This window comes from Panulirus ornatus, chromosome 20 (genome assembly GCF_036320965.1).
Source record: "Panulirus ornatus isolate Po-2019 chromosome 20, ASM3632096v1, whole genome shotgun sequence".
In the NCBI taxonomy this organism is placed as follows: Eukaryota; Metazoa; Arthropoda; class Malacostraca; order Decapoda; family Palinuridae; genus Panulirus; species Panulirus ornatus.
The window spans coordinates 46,858,954-46,869,673 of NC_092243.1; the positions used below are offsets into that span (position 1 = coordinate 46,858,954).

A 10,720-nucleotide genomic window follows, 5' to 3' on the forward strand; every position below is an offset into this window, starting at 1 on the left:
CATACCCCCTTTTTGGGTTTCCCCAATAATGTTTTTCGACTTCCACACATTCTTCCCAAGGTTTCCCAAAATTTTTGCCCCCCCCCCCCACCCTAGATTCCCCTTCCGTTCCATGGTTTCCTCCGCTGCCCAAACCCCCCCAGATTTTCTAAAACTTTTCTTCCCCCCGTTTTTCTCCATTCAATCACCTCCCAATTGGGCTTGACCCTCAACCCCACTGTACCTAATAACCTTGCTCTTATTCACATTTACTCTTAACTTTCTTCGTTCACACACTTTCCAAACTTCAGTCACAAGCTTCTGCAAGTTTCTCCATGAATCAGCCACAGAGCTGTATCATCATATATATATATATAGATTATATTATATTTAGTTATCCTGGGGATAGGGGTTTGAAGAGAATACCTCCAACGCCATTCTCGCGATGTCGTTAAGAAGGCGGGGACGAACTAGAGGGGTCGGGAGCGGGGGGCCTGAATCCTTCCCCTCCTTGTATTTTTTTAACTTTCTAAAATGGGAAACAGAAGAAGGAGTCACGCGGGGAGTGCTCATCCTCCTCGAAGGCTCAGACTGGGTGTCTAAGTGCATGTGTGGATGTAACCAAGATGTGAAAAAAGGAGAGATAGGTAGTATGTTTGAGGAAAGGAACCTGGATGTTTTGGCTCTGAGTGAAACGAAGCCAAGGGTAAAGGGGAAGAGTGTTTGGGAATGTCTTGGGAGTAAAGTCAGGGGTTAGTGAAGAGACAAGAGCAAGGGAAAGGAGTATGCAGTAATCTTGAAACAGGAGTTGTGGGAGTAAGTGATAGAATGTAAGAAAGTAAATTCTCAATTAATATGGTTAAAACTAAAGTTGATGGAGAGAGATGGGTGATTATTGGTGCATATGCACCTGGGCATGAGAAGAAAGATCATGAGAGGCAAGTGTTTTGGAGCAGCTGAATGATGTGTGTTAGTGGTTTTGATGCCGAGACCGGGTTATAGTGATGGTGATTTGATTGCAAAGGTGAGTAATGTGGCAGTTGAGGAATAATTGGATACATGGTGTTCAGTGTTGTAATGAAATGGTGAGAGCTTGTGATTTATGTGCTGAAAAAGGACTGGCGATTGGGAATACCTGGTTTAAAAAGCGAGATATACATAAGTATACGTATGTAAGTAGGAGAGATGGCCAGAGAGCGTTATTGGATTACGTGTTAATTGACAGGCGCGCGAAAGAGAGACTTTTGGATGTTAATGTGCTGAGAGGTGCAACTGGAGGGATGTCTGATCATTATCTTGTGGAGGCTAAGGTGAAGATTTGTATGGGTTTTCAGAAAAGAAGAGTGAATGTTGGGGTGAAGAGGGTGGTGAGAGTAAGTGAGCTTGGGAAGGAGACTTGTGTGAGGAAGTACCAGGAGAGACTGAGTACAGAATGGAAAAAGGTGAGAACAATGGAAGTAAGGGGAGTGGGGGAGGAATGGGATGTATTTAGGGAATCAGTGATGGATTGCGCAAAAGATGCTTGTGGCATGAGAAGAGTGGGAGGTGGGTTAATTAGAAAGGGTAGTGAGTGGTGGGATGAAGAAGTAAGAGTATTAGTGAAAGAGAAGAGAGAGGCATTTGGACGATTTTTGCAGGGAAAAAATGCAATTGAGTGGGAGATGTATAAACGAAAGAGACAGGAGGTCAAGAGAAAGGTGCAAGAGGTGAAAAAGAGGGCAAATGAGAGGTGGGGTGAGAGAGTATCATTAAATTTTAGGGAGAATAAAAAGATGTTCTGGAAGGAGGTAAATAAAGTGCGTAAGACAAGGGAGCAAATGGGAACTTCAGTGAAGGGATGCAAATGGGGAGGTAATAACAAGTAGTGGTGATGTGAGAAGGAGATGGAGTGAGTATTTTGAAGGTTTGTTGAATGTGTTTGATGATAGAGTGGCAGATATAGGGTGTTTTGGTCGAGGTGGTGTGCAAAGTGAGAGGGTTAGGGAAAATGATTTGGTAAACAGAGAAGAGGTAGTAAAAGCTTTGCGGAAGATGAAAGCCGGCAAGGCAGCAGGTTTGGATGGTATTGCAGTGGAATTTATTAAAAAAGGGGGTGACTGTATTATTGACTGGTTGGTAAGGTTATTCAATGTATGTATGACTCATGGTGAGGTGCCTGAGGATTGGCGGAATGCGTGCATAGTGCCATTGTACAAAGGCAAAGGGGATAAGAGTGAGTGCTCAAATTACAGAGGTATAAGTTTGTTGAGTATTCCTGGTAAATTATATGGGAGGGTATTGATTGAGAGGGTGAAGGCATGTACAGAGCATCAGATTGGGGAAGAGCAGTGTGGTTTCAGAAGTGGTAGAGGATGTGTGGATCAGGTGTTTGCTTTGAAGAATGTATGTGAGAAATACTTAGAAAAGCAAATGGATTTGTATGTAGCATTTATGGATCTGGAGAAGGCATATGATAGAGTTGATAGAGATGCTCTGTGGAAGGTATTAAGAATATATGGTGTGGGAGGCAAGTTGTTAGAAGCAGTGAAAAGTTTTTATCGAGGATGTAAGGCATGTGTACGTGTAGGAAGAGAGGAAAGTGATTGGTTCTCAGTGAATGTAGGTTTGCGGCAGGGGTGTGTGATGTCTCCATGGTTGTTTAATTTGTTTATGGATGGGGTTGTTAGGGAGGTGAATGCAAGAGTTTTGGAAAGAGGGGCAAGTATGAAGTCTGTTGGGGATGAGAGAGCTTGGGAAGTGAGTCAGTTGTTGTTCGCTGATGATACAGCGCTGGTGGCTGATTCATGTGAGAAACAGCAGAAGCTGGTGACTGAGTTTGGTAAAGTGTGTGAAAGAAGAAAGTTAAGAGTAAATGTGAATAAGAGCAAGGTTATTAGGTACAGTAGGGTTGAGGGTCAAGTCAATTGGGAGGTGAGTTTGAATGGAGAAAAACTGGAGGAAGTAAAGTGTTTTAGATATCTGGGAGTGGATCTGGCAGCGGATGGAACCATGGAAGCGGAAGTGGATCATAGGGTGGGGGAGGGGGCGAAAATTCTGGGAGCCTTGAAGAATGTGTGGAAGTCGAGAACATTATCTCGGAAAGCAAAAATGGGTATGTTTGAAGGAATAGTGGTTCCAACAATGTTGTATGGTTGCGAGGCGTGGGCTATGGATAGAGTTGTGCGCAGGAGGATGGATGTGCTGGAAATGAGATGTTTGAGGACAATGTGTGGTGTGAGGTGGTTTGATCGAGTAAGTAACGTAAGGGTAAGAGAGATGTGTGGAAATAAAAAGAGCGTGGTTGAGAGAGCAGAAGAGGGTGTTTTGAAATGGTTTGGGCACATGGAGAGAATGAGTGAGGAAAGATTGACCAAGAGGATATATGTGTCGGAGGTGGAGGGAACGAGGAGAAGTGGGAGACCAAATTGGAGGTGGAAAGATGGAGTGAAAAGGATTTTGTGTGATCGGGGCCTGAACATGCAGGAGGGTGAAAGGAGGGCAAGGAATAGAGTGAATTGGATCGATGTGGTATACCGGGGTTGACGTGCTGTCAGTGGATTGAATCAGGGCATGTGAAGCGTCTGGGGTAAACCATGGAAAGCTGTGTAGGTATGTATATTTGCGTGTGTGGACGTATGTATATACATGTGTATGGGGGTGGGTTGGGCCATTTCTTTCGTCTGTTTCCTTGTGCTACCTCGCAAACGCGGAGACAGCGGCAAAAAAAAAAATATATATATATATATATATGTATGTGAGTGGATGGGTCTTTCTTTGTCTGTTTGCTGGTACTAGCTCACTAACACAGGAAATGGCAATCAAGTATAATAAAAAGAGTATACACATATTCCCTTATAATTATTACATACATCATTAGCACCTTCTCTTTTAAATAAAAGACCAATAACAGCTTTCATACAATCCTCAGGAACAACTTTCTGCTTCCATGCTAAAATACATAAACGCATCCACTCTACCACATTTACTATTTCATACATCAGCATTTCAGCTGTAATCCCGTTCACTTGAGGTGCCTTTCCTACCTTCAACCTCATTATCACCCTTTTACCTCCCTTGCTATAGGCCCTTGCACTTGTATCCTCTTCCTTCCATCCTCCATACACATGCATGTAATAAAAGTTACCTATCTCTGACCAATATTTATCAGTTCTTCAAAATATCATTCCATCTTCCTTTCACTTACTCCTTTTGATTCATCAACTCCCATTCCTAACTTCTCACATTCAAATTTCCACAATTACATTCATCTTTTTCACCTCCTTTCAGTACAATTTCTTCTTCTCCCTAAACTTTTCACTCAACTTTCATGCAAAATCTTCATCGAACCTTTGTTTGCTTTCCTCAAGCAGCTTCTTAACATTCTGCTTATACATCTTTCATTCTTCCCTCCTCCTTTGCTGAACTTCCCTTGGTACATTCCTTTCGAGCCATCTACCAAATGTTTTTTTCTCATCTTCCATGGCATTTCTAATCTCATCCATCCACTATACACTTCCCCTTTTATCTTTATACTGCACAACAATGCATCCAACTACAGATTTCACAAACTTTTCCAATCTCTCTCTAAACATTTTAAATGCCTCATTCACACATGACTGCGTACCTACATTTACTGCACTTCCATCTTGAGTCAAACTCCTTCTCTCATACTCCTCCCTGGATTTTCTGATTCATCATCTAGCTTGATTGCACTTTTACCTCTCTATTCTTCATAGTGTGGATCAGCAAGATGAAGACAAAGTCCCAAAATGGTTTGAACAAATGGGAGAATGAGTGAGGAGACATTGACAAAGAGGATACATGGTACAGAAAATAATGTTCTTTCTATCTATTCCTTTCCCTCTCTTTGCTGTGAGCACTTCCCTCTATTGACGCTCTCTTCTTAATTTCGCTTTGTATCTCATTGCTCACGCCTACCGTATACACTAACTTCCTTTAACTGTCTCTCCCTGCTTACTTCTGCTGTGTACACTTGCGTCAGATGTGGAGGGGATAAGAAGGTGGATCAAATTGGATATGAAAGGATGGAGTGAAATAGATCTTGAGTACTTAGGGCCTGAATATGCAGGAGGGTGAAAGGAGTACATGGGACAGAGTGAAATGGAGAGAAGTGATATACAGGAAATGACTTGATGTCAGTGAACTAGACTAGGGAATATGATGCACTGGGGGAAACCAAGGAAAGGTCTGTGGGGCCTGGATGTGAATAAGGGGCTGTGGTTTCAGTTCATTACACATAACAGCTACAGACTGGAAGTGAGCAAATGAGGACTTTCTTTATCTGTTCCAGGCACTACCTCTCAAATGCAGGAAACAGCAATGAAGTAAGAAAAATCAAATCAATATATCCAGCATTCATAAAGAGCAAAACACAAAGCATAATGCAGGAATATAAGAAAATCAAATACCTTAGAAGTGTCTGGAGAAAAGTGGTTAACTATTTCTCCAGTCTGAACATTGACATTTCCTAGTGCTATCTGTAGAGCTTGCTTATGACCAATAAATTTTCCTGCATAAGGGAAATCCTCAGCTTCATTGCCATCTGGGTAATCATTTAGAGGGCGAAGGATGCGGTCAATAGGGTCAAACACTAGCTGGTACAAGAATGTGTTGCGAGCTTTGATAAAGCCATCACGGTATTCTTGAGTAACCTCTAGCTGTGGCATTTTCAGGTAGCTCGGGAGTTTGCAAAGAACCTGGCAATAGTAAATTATCTAATATCAAAAGAATGTTTCACTAAAATGCAGAAATTATTTCTAATTCAACTCTTTAACTAAGCCCAAGATTAGCAAGACTATCTTCAATGCCAAAATAATAACACGTCACAAAGTCCATGGAAACATCAAAAAGATACAAGTGAAAATTTTCTCTAAATTGCTTCCTTTTTTTTTTTTGTACATTTCACATACTTCAGCAACTATGGGTGAGTGAGCATCTTCTTACCTCCAAAAGATTTACCTTAAATGTAACTACAGATAAACAAAATTTTTATTTCAACAAGAAATTATAATAATCAATAATTAAATACTTCCAAATGAGTTTTTCTTTCTTCAACAAGACCTTAACTACTGCTCTGAACTTACGCTATGAATATCTGGATTTGATATAACACTGAAAAACTTGCAAGCTTTTGCCAGGCCAATGCCATGCAAGGATGGAAGATAATCACAGCCTGACAAGATGCACATATTACGGAACTTATCAAAGGAAAACTTGTCCCGTGGAACATTCATACTATGATGAAGCTTTTCTTGCTCCACAAGCACACAACCACCATTGTTGTCCATTTTGAAGAGGATCTGAAAAAATACATAAATACAGTATAAGTAAAGGACAAGAATCACACGCTTTGTTTAATCACATTAAAAACTATGATCATTGTACTGACTGGAGTAATGCTATCCCAGTTATTAACTCTAACTCCAATATGACGAGAAATGTCATTGAATCTTCTATTATCAATACACAAAGAATTATAACCTTAATATTTGTGAAGGTATACACAAATTGGATAGCTTTATTGTTGATAAAATTTGTAAACAATTCCCCTTCTGGTCCACATAATACGTTTTAGAAACGCTGGTTGTCTTCAATAATCACTTGTTTACCAAATGGCGTCCTAGCTACTTCTCTTCACTGTATATCAACTGACTTATATTTCTGATGATGTGAATATTACACGAAAGTGCACTTGGGAACTTATCATGTATCATTTCCCCGTGGACCCATAAGAATATGTATGTTCATAGAACATACAAACCTCCAACAGCCAGGATCAAACCCGGGACCCCTGTGTGCATTCCTATGCACCTTGTTCGTATTCATATACCTCCACGTTGTAAATTTAGCTTCTGTAAAAATGCTATCTGATGGCTATATGTGCCCGTTGGAAAATGACCAGTGTAGACCCCATTCCTCACCAACATGAGATGAAAGGTAATCGAGTACATAATATTCGAATTGTTATTTCCTATTAGCCAGGCCCAGAGCCTAGCAGTAGCATTCCCGCTTGTGGCACAGGGGTCCCAGGTTCAATCCTGGCTGTTGGAGGTTTGTATGTTCTATGAAGGTGTGCGTTCCTATGCACTTTGTTCGCATATATATATATATATATATATATATATATATATATATATATATATATATATATATATTATTCTTTTTTTGCTTTGTCGCTGTCTCCCGCGTTTGCGAGGTAGCGCAAGGAAACAGACGAAAGAAATGGCCCAACCCACCCCCATATACATGTATATACATACGTCCACACACGCAAATATACATACCTACACAGCTTTCCATGGTTCACCCCAGACGCTTCACATGCCCTGATTTAATCCACTGACAGCATGTCAACCCCGGTATACCACATCGATCCAATTCACTCTATTCCTTGCCATCCTTTCACCCTCCTGCATGTTCAGGCCCCGATCACACAAAATGTTTTTCACTCCATCTTTCCATCTCCAATTTGGTCTCCCACTTCTCCTCGTTCCCTCCACCTCCAACACATATATCCTCTTGGTCAATCTTTCCTCACTCATTCTCTCCATGTGCCCAAACCATTTCAAAACACCCTCTTCTGCTCTCTCAACCACGCTCTTTTTATTTCCACACATCTCTCGCCAGGTGGTAGAGTGTCCCGCAGTGTATCGAGACAGACTTCCCCAGAACTTTTTTTTTTTTAAAGGGAAAGTAAATGTTTATAGTTGTGTTACTGGAGTGATAGTTTTCATACATAGTGCTTTGACAAGAAAATAGTGAAATTGGAAAAAATGTAGCTTAGACATTGAAGCTTATTGATAGAGTGGTTAAATTGATAAGAACTACTATTGACGTTTGTGTAAATAAATTAAACTTTTCCTTTTTCCATAGCCAGAGATTGAACCATTATGTGACATTCATTTTTTCATTTCAAGCTAGAAGTTTCAGTTTCTAAATTGTTTCTTACATTTTTCACATGTATATATATGTATGTGTGTGTGTGTGTATGTGTGCGTGTGTGTGTGTATGTGTGTGTATGTGTATATATATATATGTATATTATCCCTGGGGATAGGGGTGAAAGAATACTTCCCACACATTCCTCGCGTGTCGTAAAAAGCGACTAGAGGGGACGGGAGCTGGGGGCCAGAAATCCTCCCCTCCTTGTATTTTTTTAACTTTCTAAAATGGGAAACAGAAGAAGGAGTCACGCGGGGAGTGCTCATCCTCCTCGAAGGCTCAGATTGGGGTGCCTAAATGTGTGTGGATGTAACCAAGATGTGAAAAAAGGAGAGATAGGTAGTATGTTTGAGGAAAGGAACCTGGATGTTTTGGCTCTGAGTGAAACGAAGCTCAAGGGTAAAGGGGAAGAGTGGTTTGGGAATGTCTTGGGAGTAAAGTCAGGGGTTAGTGAGAGGACAAGAGCAAGGGAAGGAGTAGCAGTACTCCTGAAACAGGTGTTGTGAAAGTATGTGATAGAATGTAAGAAAGTAAATTCTCGATTAATATGGGTAAAACTGAAAATTGATGGAGAGAGATGGGTGATTATTGGTGCATATGCACCTGGGCATGAGAAGAAAGATCATGAGAGGCAAGTGTTTTGGGAGCAGCTGAATGAGTGTGTTAGTGGTTTTGATGCACGAGACCGGGTTATAGTGTTGGATGATTTGAATGCAAAGGTGAGTAATGTGGCAGTTGAGGGAATAATTGGTATACATGGGGTGTTCAGTGTTGTAAATGGAAATGGTGAAGAGCTTGTAGATTTATGTGCGGAAAAAAGGACTGATGATTGGGAATACCTGGTTTAAAAAGCGAGATATACATAAGTATACTTATGTAAATAGGAGAGATGGCCAGAGAGCGTTATTGGATTACGTGTTAATTGACAGGCAGCGCGAAAGAGAGACTTTTGGATGTTAATGTGCTGAGAGGTGCAACTGGAGGGATGTCTGATCATTATCTTGTGGAGGCTAAGGTGAAGATTTGTATGGGTTTCCAGAAAAGAAGAGTGAATGTTGGGGTGAAGAGGGTGGTGAGAGTAAGTGAGCTTGGGAAGGAGACTTGTGTGAGGAAGTACCGGAAGAGACTGAGTACAGAATGGAAAAAGGTGAGAACAATGGAAGTAAGGGGAGTGGGGGAGGAATGGGATGTATTTAGGGAATCAGTGATGGATTGCGCAAAAGATGCTTGTGGCATGAGAAGAGTGGGAGGTGGGTTGATTAGAAAGGGTAGTGAGTGGTGGGATGAAGAAGTAAGAGTATTAGTGAAAGAGAAGAGAGAGGCATTTGGACGATTTTTGCAGGGAAAAAATGAAATTGAGTGGGAGACGTATAAAAGAAAGAGACAGGAGGTCAAGAGAAAGGTGCAAGAGGTGAAAAAAAGGGCAAATGAGAGTTGGGGTGAGAGAGTATCATTAAATTTTAGGGAGAATAAAAAGATGTTCTGGAAGGAGGTAAATAAAGTGCGTAAGACAGGGGAGCAAATGGGAACTTCAGTGAAGGGCGCAAATGGGGAGATGATAACAAGTAGTGGTGATGTGAGAAGATGGAGTGAGTATTTTGAAGGTTTGTTGAATGTGTTTGATGATAGAGTGGCAGATATAGGGTGTTTTGGTCGAGGTGGTGTGCAAAGTGCGAGGGTTAGGGAAAATGATTTGGTAAACAGAGAAGAGGTAGTAAAAGCTTTGCGGAAGATGAAAGCCGGCAAGGCAGCAGGTTTGGATGGTATTGCAGTGAAATTTATTAAAAAAGGGGGTGACTGTATTGTTGACTGGTTGGTAAGGTTATTTAATGTATGTATGACTCATGGTGAGGTGCCTCGGGATTGGCGGAATGCGTGCATAGTGCCATTGTACAAAGGCAAAGGGGATAAGAGTGAGTGCTCAAATTACATAGGTATAAGTTTGTTGAGTATTCCTGGTAAATTATATGGGAGGGTATTGATTGAGAGGGTGAAGGCATGTACAGAGCATCAGATTGGGGAAGAGCAGTGTGGTTTCAGAAGTGGTAGAGGATGTGTGGATCAGGTGTTTGCTTTGAAGAATGTATGTGAGAAATACTTAGAAAAGCAAATGGATTTGTATGTAGCATTTATGGATCTGGAGAAGGCATATGATAGAGTTGATAGAGATGCTCTGTGGAAGGTATTAAGAATATATGGTGTGGGAGGCAAGTTGTTAGAAGCAGTGAAAAGTTTTTATCGAGGATGTAAGGCATGTGTACGTGTAGGAAGAGAGGAAAGTGATTGGTTCTCAGTGAATGTAGGTTTGCGGCAGGGGTGTGTGATGTCTCCATGGTTGTTTAATTTGTTTATGGATGGGGTTGTTAGGGAGGTAAATGCAAGAGTTTTGGAAAGAGGGGCAAGTATGAAGTCTGTTGGGGATGAGAGAGCTTGGGAAGTGAGTCAGTTGTTGTTCGCTGATGATACAGCGCTGGTGGCTGATTCATGTGAGAAACTGCAGAAGCTGGTGACTGAGTTTGGTAAAGTGTGTGAAAGAAGAAAGTTAAGAGTAAATGTGAATAAGAGCAAGGTTATTAGGTACAGTAGGGTTGAGGGTCAAGTCAATTGGGAGGTGAGTTTGAATGGAGAAAAACTGGAGGAAGTGAAGTGTTTTAGATATCTGGGAGTGGATCTGGCAGCGGATGGAACCATGGAAGCGGAAGTGGATCATAGGGTGGGGGAGGGGGCGAAAATTCTGGGGGCCTTGAAGAATGTGTGGAAGTCGAGAACATTATCTCGGAAAGCAAAAATGGGTATGTTT

At 41.3% G+C, this 10,720-nt stretch overlaps 1 protein-coding gene across 1 annotated transcript in view; it reads right to left on the bottom strand.

Moving 5' to 3' along the window:
* Positions 1 to 5,318: 5,318 nt before the first annotated feature.
* Positions 5,319 to 10,720, bottom strand: part of LOC139755746 (exonuclease 1-like) — a 41,373-nt gene continuing 35,971 nt past the window's right edge. The window contains exons 5-6 of the mRNA XM_071674376.1: positions 6,063 to 6,278; positions 5,319 to 5,675 (exon numbers count right to left, since the gene is read on the bottom strand). Coding sequence (XP_071530477.1) covers positions 5,319 to 5,675; positions 6,063 to 6,278 — 573 coding nt within the window. The remainder of the gene's footprint in view (positions 5,676 to 6,062; positions 6,279 to 10,720) is intronic.